The following is a 16,285-nucleotide window of genomic DNA, read 5'->3' on the forward strand; positions in this document are numbered from 1 at the left end:
TTAAATGGAGACTGGCCGGCACGAGGAAAACGTCTGGAGAGAAGGTGAGTTAATAAAAACCGAATGGTTTCCTATTCAAACATCCTCCTTTCAACATGTTTTCTAAAGTGAAAACATAAAATCCATAGCTCGGAGTATCTTGGCTTGGCATTCATGAATCGAGATATTTTTGAAATACTCTTGTTATTTTTCTTGCAAACAGTATCGGAAATTGTAATTCATTATTTACTTTCATGGACAGATGCATGTGATGAAGGATGATATTGATCTCTGGAGGAAGGTGAGATAAAACATTTATGCTGTTGGAGTCAGATTTTTTTATATTTATATTTTTTTATATTTATATTTTTGTATCGCTATAAACTGATTTCCCTTTAGAGATTACTATTTGGCCCCGCAATGCGCTGGCGACGTGTCCGGGGTGTACCCCACCTCTCGCCCACAGCAAGCTGGGATGGGCTCCAGCAGAAACGTGACCCGCAAAGCGGAAGAAAATGGATGGATGGATTATTATTAGATAAAAAAAATAATAATAAAGTCTTTCAACCTTGAATATCTTTGCCTCTTTCCCTGTCCACAGCAGGTGGAGATGGCCTCCGATTTTGAAGTATCCAAAGTTATCTCTCGCAATAAGGAACGTCTCGTAGGAACCGACAGTCTCCCTGTACCGCTGCAAACCTCTGACCAGCTAAGAGATCATGATGACGCCTACAGTGAAGGTAGGTCTGCCCGTGAAAACAAGTACGCAGCCTCTAGAAGAGAATAGAGTTGAGCCTGTGCAGCAGCTTGAGCATCGCTATCTGCGTGGTTGTCTCTTGCAGCTCAGGGTCTTCTTAGCGATTGGTTCGGCAGTAAATTGAGGCTGGAGCTGAAGACGGAGGACGAGGAGGAAGATGACCCTGCCGTGGTCGGGATAAACTACGATAACTTTCACGGTACAAAGCAAAAAAAAAAGAAAACTATTTCAACCTGGTGCGCTTTCTCTTTTACTGAACAGTAGCGTCGATTCCCCTGATCATAACTATTGGCATCAAAAAATCTAAATGGATGAGGAGAAAAATGAACTAGGCGGAGTGCATGCATGTCAGAATTTCTCCTCTGCATTCAGTCGTAAATATTTAGGTGGAATGTCAAACTATAATGTTCTCAAACCAAGAGTTTATCAGATTTCTTTTTTATTTAGTGTTTGATATTCCTGGTGATATGATCTACAAATAATGATCTCTAAAAGTATATTGCAGGCTGTGATTTGCCAAAATGGTCAACGGTAACAAAAAAATAAAAAAACTCCTCTGTTGTGATGCAAGTCTTCCTTTAAATTCTCAGATCTGTACACCCGCCTTGCTGAGGAAGAAGAGGGCGGCACTGTGGACAGCATTCTCCGAGACCTGATGGAGCGAGAGGTGTTTGACTGCGGCGTGATGGAGGAACTGGCACTTGATGTCGGACAGACAAAGAAGAAGATCAGAGACCCGATCGTCGCCATGGAAGCACGCCACCTGCAGGTATGTGACCAAAGTGACGCTGACATTTCTCACGTGAATCCGATGAGCCGGTCGAAGAAGCGACGCGTCGGCCGGAAAGATCGGCGCCCAAGTTGCATTCCCAGCTACAGTCACCGATTCCCACCGAAGGTGCGAGAGAACAGGGCCCGCCGAGAGGCTGAGAGGCAGAGGCGGCAACGGGCGAGGGAGGCTCTACGGGATGCCAGGGTGGAGGCAAAGAAGAGGCGGCAACGGGAGGAGACCCGGAGGAAGCAGGAGGCACAGAGCGAGGAGGAGATGGTGCAACGGGAGGAGGTGCGGCTGCGTCGTCAGGCAGAGGAGAAGCGATGCCGTGAGCAGCGGCTCCGACAGAGGTGCAGTACCGACGGCGAGCGCTTTACTTCCGCTGAAGTTGTTACGTTGAACCTTCCTTTGGCGGATTTAATCGATCAATGCATTGAGAAGTAATCTCGGGATTATCCAGCTCCCTGAACAAAAACCTTTTGTCCCTGTGGAGATAACAGATACCAAACAGAGGTTTTTTTTTAAAAGCACATGTCCTGGGGTCATGATCATAGAAGTAAAATTGACACTTTTAAAATCATAATTTTACAGCTGAGATTGTTATTGATAATCAGATATTGATTTGGTTATAAACACATCAAATACAAACTGTATTGGGGCGGGAGGAATCGCCGTTCAACACAAAGTGAGAGTTTTAAGGCATTGATTCACAGATTTGATTTAATAAACAATAAAGAATTGGGTGGCACGGTTGATCCGCTTCAGATTGCACCACAAGCCTCTCGTACAATATCAGCTGGGATCGGCTCGCAGCTCCTGCTAAAGATAGACGGTGGAAGAAATGGAAGGACGGCGACTGAGCGTCTGCAGCCATAGTGGCAGCACTATGAAGCTAATGCACAGCAGTCATCCAATCAAATAAGGGAATCAGTGGTCACCCGGTTCATCCCGGAACGAACAAACCTTCATTTCAGTCCATCAAGAAGTTCTTGTCATGTTTCAGCGTTTCAGTTTTTACTCTGATCATTTCATGTGTGCTGTTTCATTATCTCCTTTCATACACGAGGGCCCCGTTTCCTGCACGTCGCGGGGAACGACAGCACATCTTTCTGCTTCCTTGTTGATTAATGTGGGTGTTTGTCCCGCAGGGGAAACGAGAGAATTGAAGGGCAGAGGGCAGCCAGAAGCCTCCACTCAGCGCCTCCTTTATCCACAAACGCCCAGCAGCAGGACCTGCAGCGCCTCCACGTCGAGCGGAAAATTCAGTGTAAACGTCTCACGCATAATCTCAAGGTCGGTGCTCGTACCGCGTCTGCGGGCTGCAGGTTGGCGCGCTCTTAAGACTTGCGTGCGTGTTTCAGTGTCTCCGGGGGCATTTCTCCGGATGGTATTCAGTGGTGCTGGACCGAAGGCTACGTATGGGCAAGGCCAGGGCCCTCTGTGATTGGAAGAGGCAGCTGAGAGCTTGGCGAGCGTGGCGAGCAGCGGTGTGGGCGGGACAAAGACAGCGGGAGTTGGGAAGAACAGAGCAGGAGCCACAAGCCGAAAACAGGCGAGCGCAAACAATAAATGGCATTAAAGCCCATCATTGTGCAAGTCCTGCCACGCAAACACAGCCGACATCCAAGATGAGACTTTTAATTAAGAAAGTATTTCAGGAAGAAACTCACTTATTTATATCCTGACAAAGCAGTAATTAAGGGTTTAAAAAAAAAAATAGGCTCACATCTGCTACCTCCTCCAGACAAAGCCAGCTGGCTGCCGAGAATGACCGAAACAGGTTGCTACGGCGATGTCTGAATGAGTGGCAGCTGTGGTGCAGGATGGAGAAGGAGCGACGGCAGCTTTTGACCCAGCAGCAGAAGACCCGGCGCAAGATGGCTGCTTTAATTCAGGCTGCATCGACAGGCATGTTCAGTGGGACCGAAGCGCCAGCCCACCAGCCAGTGACGGCACAACCCGAGGAAAGTAATCAACCGGACACGAGGGTGAGCGCCGCAATGAATGTGAATGTTTACGCTGAAGCTAAATCAGAGCTCAATTAGCTGCCCATGCTAAATTATTTGGTGTATAAATTTAGCTAATTCATACACCAACTACGAAACGTTAAACTGAATCGGAGTTGATTCTCTTAATCTATAAATGGCAATTTTAAAAACTGTTTTTCCTGACCTCATTCTGGATCAGATCCCTTTATGACTGATTTTTGATGAGTGATGAATATTTGAAAATAACAATCAGACAAACAAAGAAAACAAACGCCATCAAAAACATAACCTCCTTGGCAGAGCTAATAAGATGGAGTGGAAAACGGATGGAGAGATGGAAGAAACAGAACAGCAGACTGAAGCTGCAGGATAATGGAGGAAGGGTCAGTGAAGGTGTCACTGAAGGCGCGTCGTTCTTTAGCTTCGTGTAGAATTAGATCTGTGGGCAAGTCTTATTTTATTCATGCATAACACGGTGATCTGTTTACCATAGAGAGATCGCCGTAGATCAGGCCCGTTAGCCCCGGACACCTCTTCACTACATCGGAACCAGACCCCTGTAGGTACTGCGGGCCAGCCCACTCGGCCCACTCGGCCCTGGCAGGTGACCCGACGCCACGCAGCGCCGACTCCTGCTGAGCTCCGCGAGGCACGACAGAGACGCGAGGGCGGCATCTCCGACCCGCCAAAAGGAGCCTCGTCACTGGGTGGCAGATTTGAGAGCAGACACGCCGTCCAGCAGCAGGTCATCACGCAGCAGAGGAAGCTGTTGAAGGAGCAGCAAGAGCAAATCGCAACGCTGAGGCAGCAGCAGAGCGTGGAACTGGAGAAAAGAGCGCCGCTCACCCAGCTATCGGCACCCGGAGGCCCCAGACCAAAGAGCCACAGCTTCGGCCCCAGGTAGCGGCGCGGCGCGGCGCCGGAGCTAAACGCAAACCTTCCAAGGTCGAAACGCGTCCGAAGCAGCGCATGGTTAAAAGGTTGTACAAATGAATGATAAATACGTCAGAAGACAATTAATAATAACAAGCAATTAAGTGTAAAAAAACTAATTTTGTATATACAGAAAAGCATTTGGTGAGAGCGTAAAGGAGGTTTTCCTTTACCTGTGTAGTTCCACTGCTGTCGGTGTATATCCTCCTGAGACTGACGTGCTAGCGGGCTGGGTCTCAGGAGGATATATTGTTGTACATGCTGAATGTCGGCTGGTCTCGCTGTGCCCCCCCCCCCCCCCCCCGGGACAAAGAAAATGTCATTTGGCAACTCTGTCCAGAAAAAGCTCCAAATGGTCCTGTGGATGATGAATACCCTTCATCGTTTAGCTCGCACAGGATTCTGGCAGACCATTGTCTGTGTGGACAGCGCAGCCGGATGGAAGGGATTATTATTTATTTTTAAAGAGGCCGTTACTTTGTTCAAAAAAAAAAGTATTACTGTACAGTGTTTTCAGGAGCTGCGCCAAGGTGAATCGAGGTTAAAGTCATTATTCGTTGGTAGCTTTCCAATTAAACCAAAAATCACATAAAAGTAGTGCGAAAAGAATCCCATCAGCTACAGGAGGGATCAAAAACCTCCAAGAGAACAAAGGCAATCTGCCAAAATGTACATTTTATGCCGCCATTTCTCTTGTAATTACACATTTATGTGATTAAACGCTAAATATACGTCCCAAGAAGTTTGTACAACCTTGAATATAATTTCATTCATGATCAAATGTAGTCGGGCGTGCCGGCTGAGCTCAGAAGACGGCCGATGAGGAGCAGGGGCATGTTAACGTGCTGTAACACTTGTGACAAGCTGTTGTTTCAGGGCACCGAGAGTTAACGGTGAACCTCAGAGGGAAACGTTCACACGACCACCGGGCCCCCATCCAATCATCAAAGGTCAGTCTGTTCAGAAAAGCAGGTTTATATCTTCCTAACGGCATGATGTGGCCTCTGTGTCAAGAAGATTGCGCGGAAAACGAGTTAAAGCTGACACTTCCCTCAGCAGCAGATCATGTAATGACATAAAACATGAGCTATCAGCCATATATATGTTCCCCCTCCCTCTCCAAAGCCATGGAGGGCCACGCGCGGAAACGAGCGGAGAGGAGGAAGGAAATTGAGGAGCTCAAGAGAAAGAAGGAGGATGATAAATTGGTACGAGAGATCAAGGAGGCGTTTGCAGCTACAGGGTGCGTAGCATGATTTAATAGTGCGAAACGATGAAACACCTTTCAGGCTGAGGCGAAGGCTGCCGAGGACCAGAGGCTGAGGGAGATGGAGGAGGAGAAGCTAAAGGCCGCAGAAAACAAGAAGGAGGAGAAACGACAGGAAAGAGAGGTGACGTGACTTTCATCTTTCATGGTGTTCACGAAGAAACGAGTCGATTCAGGAGGAAGCATCAAGCAGGACTTCTCTGTTTGTGCAGCGGGAAGAGGAAAAGCAGAGGCAGCTGAAGAGACGACAGCAGCTCCTGAAGCTGGCGCATCGTCACTACCGCAGAAACGTGCTGCTTCGGCGAGGCTTGGCGCCATGGCAACGCCTCGTTCAGCTCAGACAAGCCGACGTGCAGGTAAATCGACTCTTTCCTAGTCAGGGACTTTTACAGCGACTTCGGTCTTCCTTCAGTCGTCCAAATCTGCATTTTGAGAATCCAGGGCCGGGCGCTGGGGGGGGGGGGGGGGGCGTTCCTTTATCAACCATGTTCCAGCAACTGAATTCAATAAAGCTAAAGAATTCTGCCCATCAAAGGTTAATCCAAGTCCCCGGACACAACACTGATCATAATAGAGGGCTGCATCTGCATCAGCCCTCTGGATTGGATGCAGTCAGTTAAAGGCAATGCGTGCCCATCAATGGCGTTTTAGAATTCAAATCTTTACAAGCTCTGAAATGGCTCTCAGACCGTCGGGGGGGGGACGAAATGCTTCCACATTTTCTCTCGCCACGGCGCTTCTTTAGTCATTTCTTGTCAACCTGAGGAAAATGAAATGCCTGGCCTGTCTGAGCATTTCAGATACAGAAAGAGGGCCGAACACGCAAGGAGCTTTGAAAGACGTTCAACCAAAAGTACTTTATCATAACAACTTTAAGTACTGTGAAAGGCAGCAGAACCTTTCGGCTCTTCGTCTCCCTCTTCCCACGTAGCTAGATGTGATAGCAATGCATTAATGTCGTCATTTCTTATCCGTTGATCCCGTCGCAGGGACGAGTTTTCTTTGATCATTTAATTCTCGTCCGTCCGTCCGGCCTGTTTCGCCGCTGCTTTTAAAGCAGTTCCACTTTGAGAAGCTGCTGCTCACGGCCTGAAGTTGACTTTCTCAAAGCAATATCATAATTCAGTCTCAAACATTTTCCTCCACTAATCAGAGCCGTCTCCAATAACGCGAGACGCATTCAAAAGCAGACGCTTCTCCACTTGTCACCTCTCCGTCGTCTCCATTTTGGCACGCGTGATTTGGCGTGAATGCCCTCGTCGGTGTGCATCAGCGCTTTTTCTCTTCAATCCCCGCCAGCTGGCTGAGAGCCACCACGATCTCGCCCTCCTGAGGAGCTGCACGCTCGGCTGGCGGCAATCAGCGAGAGAGTCTCTGTCGGAGAAAAAAGCTTACGCCAACCAACTGTACCGGCACTTTCTGCTCCGGAGGAGCTTAAGCTGCTGGAAAAGAGTGCGTACACACACACACACACACACACACAATGAATCAATCAGAGCTGCAGTCTCCCCATCTTCTGTCAGTGACTTGGAGCAACAGCATCTCCTAATCTCCTGCTCTGTCTGCACTCAATTACGTTTAAACTACCCAGTCTGAACTTGGGAAAAAAGTTTCCCTTGTTTCAGTTTGAGCTCATGGAGACGGTTGAAACTTTTTGCCGTGGTCAGCTGCCATACGATGGGCCGAATGCCAGCGAACAGCACCCCCCCCCCCCCCTCTGACTTCCTGCTTGTCGGCCTCAGCTAAAGGACCGGCGGATGGTTCAAGCAGAAAGAGCTGAGCGTTTCTATCGCATCCGCACTCTGAGGAGGTTTCTGTCGGCGCTGCTGGATCACGTGACCCGGGAGAGACTAGTGGGCCGGGACCGTCGGGAGAAGGCTGATGAGCACAATGACAGGTCTGCTAACAGCGGCGTTCTCATGCGTTCCCTCAATAACGTGGCCAACTAGAAAAGCACTCAGAGAGAGCACAAACCTCCGCCAAGCAGCTCATTCCCCTCTTAATTGGATTTACACCGTCCAGAAGACATGTTGCATGATGGTGCATATCGGGCCCCTTTATGAATGTGAATTTAATGCATATTTTACAAGATGATTTTTTTTGAAAAGTCTCCATAAATGGGAAAATCCAGATTTTTTTTTTGTATCCAGATCGCTCTCAAAGGTTAATGGGATCTGAATTAGACCAAGACACGTCTTCAGATTTTTTTTCCCATCACGCTCCATCCAGCCGTTTTTCCATCATCCCGCCAACAGACAGGAAAACAAACAAAAACACAACTTCCTCGACGGAGGTAACCATGTGTCAAATTAGATTTATTAGTGAATTGTAAAAGCAGAACAGTTTGGAGAAAGATTTTTACAAATTATGCTATGAATTCAGTGAAAAGTCACTCATTTGAATTCTGTAGACACTTTATGGAATGTTTTCTTATTATTATTATTGTTTTTATACCGGTAAGTTTCCCACTGGAACATGCGATTTGCATCCATTCAAAGTGAGAAGCTTAGCAGTCCATTCTTTTTCTGCTTGTGCATTTTAATGACCTAAACCAGTGGGGGCACTCAGGAGAGCACGTTCCTCCACCGAGACCCAACACTCTCGTTTAAATTAGGTCCGACTCCAAAATACGATGCTTCCTCCTTTGTCGTTCTCCGCTCTCTGCAGCAGTTCATGAAATGTAAAAAAAAAAAGTGAGGTGAATGTCCACCAGGTGCCCGCGTAGTTTCCACCGTCAGTGAGCCTGCGGCAACGTAATGTGAAAACTCATTAAGCGTTGTCATGGCGCAGCTCCCTCGGATTGAGCTTCGCACCGCTCACCCGCTCTGCTCTTCCATCTGCTCGTACTTCAGACGGATGACGCGCCGCTGCTTCCTGGCCTGGAGGCAGATTCCGTGTTTACTTCGCATCGAAAGAGCGAAGGAGAAGAGACGGGAGCGGCTGGGACGGAGAGTGGCCGAGGTCCTTCCCGATTTCTGCGGCTATCCGCAGCGAAGCCTCTGGAAGAATCCGTCACCGAAACAGACGACAAACGCGCCGACATGCATCCTCAAAAGCATTTAATATGAACAACATTTGAATCAATCATGTTGATCTTGCTTGTGCCGAGCCGTTTTATTCCTCTGTGATAAATGTCGCACCGCTGCAGCCGAGTGTTTGTAGATGACGGAGGAGGCGCGGCGTGCCGAGCGACCATCCTTGAAGTGACGCCCCAACTATTGATTTATGCAGGGCTGCCGACGCCAGAGAAAACGGGACATTGCCGGGACGTTTTCTCAGATTTGTCCTCACATGGCAACCCCGAGGAAGCAACAAAATATAGAAATATTTGCTTGTCTGCGAGACGGATGATGAGAGGAAGGAGAATAAAGGTTCGTGAAGCTGGACACTCAATGGAAATGAATGCGTCTTATTGGGGTTTGTGGCGTTGCAGCCGTGTCACAGTAAGGGCAATAAAATCAAATAAAAAGCTGCAGTAAAGCAGACCCTGCAGCCACGAGTCGGAGCGAACGGAGCCATGCTGCCATCCAGTGGACAAGAACTCCCCTCCTAAAGAGAATATCAGGGATTCGGATGGCAGCTTCTCACACCGGGTCCGTCTGCCCGAGAGGCCGGGAGTTCATGTCCTCCTCCATGGTCATGAACTCTGCCCAGTTGCCACAGAAACCCCGAGAGTAGACACCGGGGTCCACGACGAGGCCCCAGTAGGCCCCGCGGGCAGTTTTGTCTCGTAGGGCCGAGCGCGCCTCCCGCGTCGTCACGTTGAAGCTGATGTTGATCGCCTGCACCGCCAGCAGGTGCAGCAACCCGCCGGTCACAATGCTGCTGTACCATGCACAGGTGAAGCAGATTGCAGAGCTGGAGGGCAAAGAGAAGGTATTTAAAATAAAAATAAAATAAAAAAGCAGGAGAAGCACAAACAACGAGAGCAAAAAACCCGACACGTGGTGAGCTTTAAAGTTATTACCGTTAATATAATGCATCCCGTTTCGCACTGGAGGTGTAAAACGTGCTTCTCATTTGATTAGAACCCCCCCCCCCCCGGCTACCTGTACTGGTCGTAGACCCCCGGGCAGTAGAGCAGGGCGGTGAAGACGTGTTGTTCCGGACACAAACTCTGCAGCACCAGGCTGATCCCGTACAGGGAGGTCAACAGGAAGAGGAGGAGCGTAAGCAGGAAGCTGCGATGATTGGTCTGCCCCACGCAGCTGTTGATCCTACGGGGCCACAAACAGAGGGGGGGGGAAACGCACGCAGGCGGACCAGACGTCGCGCCGGGTTACGCTACAGCACGCACACACACACACACACACACACAGGACGCTTTAATGGAACCCACCAGACACAGTGGTGGTCGAGACGCAGGACACACACGCCACAGATCCCACAGTGTCCCGCCCTCGGGGGTCGCGCCGCCTCACACACCGAACACCAGTTCCTCCGGCTGCTTTCCGTTAGCTCCGCCCGCTCCGGCGTCCCCGCCAGGTCGGTCGCCGTCAAGGCCGCGTCCTGCGTCCCCCGATTGAGGACAGGGTTAGGGTCTTCCAGGGGGGCGTGGTACTTTATCTTGCTGTGGACCGACTCTGGGTTTGGCCGCACAACTCCGGGGTCTCTCTTGGTGAGTACGAGGGCCACCAGAGTGAAGACGAGCCCCGCAGTTACCAGCGCCGTCTGGACGCGGCTAACAAAGAGCTCCGTGACGAACAAGTAGTACACGTATCCCAGGGAGAAGAGGGCGAGGCTGAGGAAGAAGAGCGTCCGTCCCTTCCTGCGGTGGGTGGAATAGTAGTACCATAGCACCAGGCCGGGCAGAGCCGTCAGGACCGCCACGCCGAGCAGGAAGTGGAGCGCGGCGATGTGCAGGAGGACAGGAAGGAGGATAAGAGGAGGGATGATGGACAGGTCAACTCTTCTGGCTCCGCCCCACAGCCATGGTACACGAATCCGGTCTTGAAAGACTTCGGCCACCTTCGATAGAGATTCGGGTCTCTGAGGGTCCCTCTTCAGAAACCTGTCAAATGTGAAAAAGAAATATTTTTTCACTTGATGTTCAATTTGAACTTTTAAAGTTTTGAGCACAGCCACAATCAATACGGACTCCCTGTTGGATCTACAGTCGGTGATGAGCTCAGGGTAAAGGTTCCCGATCCAATGTTTGACGCCTCACCTGTCGCAGGCGTCGTCCAGGTCTTCGCAGTCGCAAAAGCAGGCCGCCACATGGCTGCGCTCTCCCCGTCCGTTCACGTACTCGCAGCAGCACAACGTCTCCTCCTCCCGCCGCGCCACCCTGGCGGCTCGGCTCCTCATGGCGGACGGACGCACGGCCTGCCAAACAATCAGAAAACGTTCACCGTCATCATCATCAGCTGTGTTATAGATACGATCGCCTTCAGAGCCTGTTGACACTATTTATTTGTCTTACGTGTCAAGTATCAAAACAGCGGATTCAACACATTTTAAAATAATAGTAATTCTCCATTTTAAAATTGGTTGTGCATTTATATATATGGTTTATATATATATATAGTTTTGTTCTGTTTTGCTATCACAGCGACCCAAGATCTGGATCGATCCGGCTGCAGCGCCTCGCATCCAGAGGTTGTACCAGTCCATAGGGAGCAGGATTACCGACTGCTGGAATGAACGCTGATGTGGACGCACCGATTACCGTGTGTTGATTATTGTGTTGATCATTCCGTGAATTTAGTTTGCGTAACCGATTAAATAGAAATGCCATGAAAAGTTAACACGGAACAAAACCAAACACGCCCAACCCCGTAAATGTGCAAATAAACACCCAAGGTGTATTTTATAATAAGTTTATTCTCCTCTTGTATTTATTTGACTCTTCTGAACTCGCTCTCGTTCATTCCTTCCGGTTCCTTTCAGTTTAGCACCGCGTGTCTCATAAACACCGCCCGGAGATCAGTCAACCGAAGATTAAATGAAGCGCGCCCAACAAATCGCATGATTCATGCCAGCCTGTACTTTACCTGAGCGGCGAGCGTCTACAAGCCAAAGCTTCGGATCGGGCATCGAAACAAAGTCCCTCTCCCGTTAACGTCAGCGGCGCTCGGTGCTTCCGGAAACCGGGAGCAAACAGCTGATCCCGGAGCAGCTCCTTTCGTCTCCTCCACCAAAGTCAGCGCAGCTTCCGTTCTGACGTCACAGAGAAGACCGACTGTCCCCGCCCAGCGCACAACTTATACTGTTTTAATCACTCACAATGTTTGTGCAGTGTTGTGTGTTTTTTTTTTAATAGAGTTATGTTAATTATTGCCATTTAACCCTTTCAGAGACAGTGCTTAAGTCTTTCTGCTGCTGATGGGGTGTATCGAATGACATGCTTCACCACCCCACACCGCCAGAGGGCGTGGCGGACCTTAATATGAGAAATAAAGTCATAATATTGATGTCAGAAGTGGAATTTCCGACTTCCAGAAGAATGGAGAGGGAAATCGACGAACACGTTTCAATAATCTGTATATATCGCAACTTGTGTGAAAGCTAGAAGATATGTATAAACTATAACTGTGCAAAATATAACGAGTCACATACTGAAAGAAAATCTGGTGAACTAAACAAAACAATCTTTCACATCCAAGTAAGAACAAACACGTAACTTTTTTTTACGGTGTATTGCAATAAGGCTAAAAATGTACAAAACAGCGACCAGTTATTCCACAAATTGATGAGACAAGCGCAAAAGTGTTATGAACAGAAATAGTGATTGAACTGAGGGTGACGCAACGCCGTAAACGTGAAACAAGACTCAAGACAGCTGCAGTGGTGCGTCACAAACTACTGAGGAAAACAACAAACTCGCATTTTGTGCCGACAGTATTGGCACACAGTACTGATCATCTTTGTTGAAACGACAGATCAAAACATGTTGAAATTTGCATTCAACAAATCTTCAAATCATTCAGTGCAGAAAATGAGGGGAAGAGACGACCTTAAACCGATTCACATGTACAGATGACAAATGAGGCACCGTTACCTTTAATGCAATCCCTCCGTTCTGTCCAGCATGGAGTAAAAACACGATAAATCCAGTGCACGGCACAATTGGCTCATATATAGTAATATAAAAACCTGATTTTCCCATTTGTAATTCACGCTGCACTGAATGCTTATATAGACACAATGATTTATGAAAAGAAAATATTTATTGTACAAATTTTTAAAAGATCTATAAAACACTTTGGTTTTAAATAAAGTTGATTACCCCTGAATTTAAAAAGATAAAAGGATATACAGTAAATCATCCGGTGTGGCATCTCTCCCAGAGTAAAAGTAGGCACATTAGAGACGTTTCCGAAGTCCAGCGTCAGCATTTGTGCAAACAGAAACCAGCTCAAGAAGCTGACAGCCGGGCTCTGCAGAAATGTCATCCGCTGCTCGCTGTGGATCAGACTCGGGTTTAACTTCCTCCTCACAGCTTTAGACGCTTCGTGAGTAAACCCAGGTAACGTGTACAACGCCAGGGGTCTGGAGACGTCTCCATGGCAGCATCGCTAAACATCCCGGCTCTCCTCGAAGGAGGTTTGCCGCTGGGGGAGGGGGGGGGGGGTATGAGGCTGCTGTTGCTGGGCGTGGAGCGTCACTGTGGTGTTGCTGTGCGATTGGCCATTGCAAAGTTTTTCTGTAGGACCAACAGAGAGCCGCGAAGCTGTGAGGAAAATAAAAAAGTGACACGATTAAATATTTCTTGGCTCGGGCTGCGTCCGAACAAAGTTAATTTTTCAAATAGCTCTTACGCCAAAAACGTCCACAGTATTTAAAAAATGTAACTCAGAATCACACCTGTTCTAAAAGGTTGATGGAATCCTGCAGTACGGTTTTCAACAGCTGAGAATCCTCGCTGGTCCGATGCACCGATCCCCGTCTGGCAGAATAATCACGGGCCAAGCTGCCAGAGGAAATGAGAGAGGCTGGTTAACTACACAGAGAGGGAGAAGCAAAACGAAGGAAGAGTACGAAGACTCGTTCCCTCGTTCACGTTGCCGAGGAACAGACTCCACACCTGGCCTCAGTCCTCTCCCGCAGCCGATGCTTTGTGCTCAGGTACATGCGGTGGGCCGTGTCCTCCATGGCCCACAGCTTGAAGAACAGACCCAGATTCATCAACGTCAGCATCAGCAAGCTGCGGGAGACGGACAACGCGGGGTTAATCCGGCCAATAGCGGAACGCACAAAGAACCAAGAAGCCTGTGGGGATAACAGAAACACTGAAACACGCCGCTGACTTACATCACACTCATCCCAGCCACCAACGTTGTCGTTTTCCATCTGCGCACTCCTTTGGTTTCTACTGGGACTGGACAAGACAGATCAATTCGATCAATGGTTAGAAAAAAACACGGCAGCTGTTTGAGCGTGAATGCGAGACGTCATTGCAACATATTTCAGGTCGAGACATTTCCCTCCTCGTGTCGCGCAACATTGTGCAACAAAAGCGTTGAGACGGCGACGCCGCCTCTAAACCGCAGCTACTGAAGACGGAACTCGTCATAAACTTGTGCTTGCAAGGCTTTTCATTTAGCGGTTAAACCTGAAACTAAATACCTGCTCATTAAATATTCAAACACCTGAGCTGAGCATTTCGTTTTGCGTCAGCAGCTTTACAGTTTACAAAACAAACACTATATCTTGTTTGTTTAACCTGTGCAGAAAAAAAAGTAAATAACTAGTAAAATAATTGAGTAAATAAAGCCATTAAATACCCAGGATATCCTGCCACAAGTGCCTTTTTTTTTTTATATTCATACTGAGCTTTAGCGCTGCTGATAGCGAGGCTAACTCTTTAGTTTCGTATTTTACAGGCCGGCGACACCAGAGCGATCACTTCGACGTACGAAGCCATGTACCCATGTCTCCGTGCTGCTCAAGGTCTTGCCCGTACTGCTTGACGGGCTTCTTGTGCTCCTGGAGAGTCCGGCTGAAGGTCCGCCTCCTCCTCCGAAGCCCGCCCATCTTCGCAGAGTCTCCGCCCCCTTGGTTCATCTCCGCTTCTTCCTCCAGCAGCTCCGCCTCTGTACGACATCGACAAAAGGACATCAGAGACATTTAAAAAACGACAATGTTAAACAAGCGTGTGTCTGTGGACAATTATTAGTGGAAAAATAAAAAATAAATAAAAATCCTTCCAGCTGCTGCTCAGCCTGCGGCGCGTTGGAGGAAACTGTTCATACCGGATTAGACAGATTAAACCCACAGCCCAAGGAAAGGAGACAGCGAATGAAACGGCTTCCTTCTCACCCAGCTCTCGGAAATAATCTTCGATGCCGCTCCAGGAGTTTTTGGTGATGAAGGATTTAATCAGGCCCCACGGCTGCTTCTTATACTTCACATCCGTGTAGACCCTTGGTCAGCACAAAATAGACTTTCAACTTGCCGTCACATAAAAAAAAAAACAAAAAAAAAAAAAAGGATAAAAGCCGAAACGATGCAAGCACGACCGCCTTACCTGAGTCGACACTTCCGCTTCGAGTTGCTTATGATGTAGTACCGGTTGTGTGTGTAGAAGTAATCGTGATAGGGAACGTCGTGAGCGTACACCTCCGAGTCCAGGAGGTAATACTGGCCGTCCCTGGATTCCTTGTACAGCGTCTGAGAGGCAGCACAATTTAGAGCCGCGAATTCATCCACTCGGGCGCAGACGGACCAATCAGAAGGCTTTACGGCCCACCTGGTTCTCCGTAGCGGTGGAGGACTTGCCAATCAGAGGGTTGTTGATGGTTATGGTGTAGTTCAGGCTCCTCTTCATGTTTCCCGAAGAGTCTTTTTGCCAAGCGGCAAAGCTGGCGTCTGGTGACACAAAGCGCACAGGGCGGGGGGGGGGGTGTAAGAGCATTTCAACAGCGGCCAATAACTGCTTTTTTTAGTCCGAAACACTTACTGGTTGTCTTCCTGGCGCTCATCAGCCGGCGGATGAAGCTGGAGTCGGTGAAGAGCAGCTCAAACATCTTGTTAGCGCTGATGTGGAAGACCCTGTTTAAATAAAGTCGGCCCTGCACGCTGGACACGCCCACCCGCTCCTCGACTGTCGAGACACGGCGCAGAGGAATCAGCTCAAAAAACCGTGGGTAGTTTAAAACGCCCTCCAGAGCACCCCGGGGGGGGGGGGGGGGTGTCCTCTCACCGTCCTCGATGCTCTCCGAGCCGCTCTGCTCGGAGACGCTGTGCTCGTTGGCGTTGAGGTCGAGGGAAAGCGAGGAGCGCTTGGAATTCTGGGCCGAGACGACGAGCCGGTCCAGTGAGGAAGCAGGACTCTGGCGATTGGAGGCGTTATGAGAGTCGTCCTGTTATAATGCAATAAAAAATAAAATAAAAAAACATACGCGAGTGAAATGTTTAGACGCACTCACAAACGACTACTGAAGAAAAAATAAACATTGGAAGAAACCTGTAAGCCGATAAAGGACGGAAAGTCTTCCACTTGGGGCGTGGAGGCATCGAGGGCCCCGGCTCATACCCGGGGAGGCGGCCGGAGGAGCTCTGCTCCAGCTTCCCGAGGCCATCGTCGCCGCCAGGCCTCGCCATCAGGCTGAAGGCGAGCAAGGCGGGAGGTTTCAGATTACATCAGA

The 16,285-nt window shown here is 49.0% G+C and overlaps 3 protein-coding genes across 3 annotated transcripts; 1 reads left to right on the forward strand and 2 right to left on the reverse strand.

Moving 5' to 3' along the window:
• Nucleotides 1-241: 241 nt before the first annotated feature.
• On the forward strand, nt 242-8,759 carry LOC137916449 (coiled-coil domain-containing protein 191-like). The gene is made up of 15 exons (XM_068759472.1): nt 242-280; nt 581-719; nt 822-935; nt 1,327-1,505; nt 1,635-1,858; nt 2,657-2,801; nt 2,870-3,060; nt 3,253-3,496; nt 3,990-4,396; nt 5,517-5,637; nt 5,719-5,820; nt 5,909-6,052; nt 6,996-7,148; nt 7,439-7,593; nt 8,549-8,759. The coding sequence occupies exons 1-15, from the start codon at nt 242-244 to the stop codon at nt 8,757-8,759; spliced, it is 2,568 nt and encodes an 855-aa protein (XP_068615573.1).
• On the reverse strand, nt 8,717-11,750 carry LOC137916448 (palmitoyltransferase ZDHHC23-B-like). Its single transcript, XM_068759470.1, has 5 exons — nt 11,690-11,750; nt 10,864-11,021; nt 10,036-10,707; nt 9,746-9,913; nt 8,717-9,554 (listed from the first exon to the last, which is right to left on the reverse strand). Exons 2-5 carry the CDS (start codon nt 11,001-11,003, stop codon nt 9,281-9,283), a joined length of 1,254 nt encoding a protein of 417 aa, XP_068615571.1. The 5' UTR covers nt 11,004-11,021; nt 11,690-11,750; the 3' UTR covers nt 8,717-9,280.
• A 582-nt stretch (nt 11,751-12,332) lies between these two features.
• LOC137916450 (protein Aster-C-like) lies at nt 12,333-16,277 on the reverse strand (the record flags this gene model as incomplete). Its single annotated transcript, XM_068759473.1, is given in 12 exon segments — nt 12,333-13,368; nt 13,503-13,608; nt 13,723-13,842; nt 13,950-14,016; nt 14,567-14,731; nt 14,958-15,061; nt 15,166-15,308; nt 15,388-15,506; nt 15,598-15,741; nt 15,841-16,000; nt 16,093-16,167; nt 16,170-16,277. Coding segments are annotated over 12 exon segments (1,380 nt in total), but the record flags the coding sequence as incomplete, so codon positions are not given.
• Between the last annotated feature and the right edge of the window lie 8 nt (nt 16,278-16,285).

Source organism: Brachionichthys hirsutus, unplaced genomic scaffold (assembly GCF_040956055.1).
Source record: "Brachionichthys hirsutus isolate HB-005 unplaced genomic scaffold, CSIRO-AGI_Bhir_v1 contig_131, whole genome shotgun sequence".
NCBI classification, from domain to species: domain Eukaryota; kingdom Metazoa; phylum Chordata; class Actinopteri; order Lophiiformes; family Brachionichthyidae; genus Brachionichthys; species Brachionichthys hirsutus.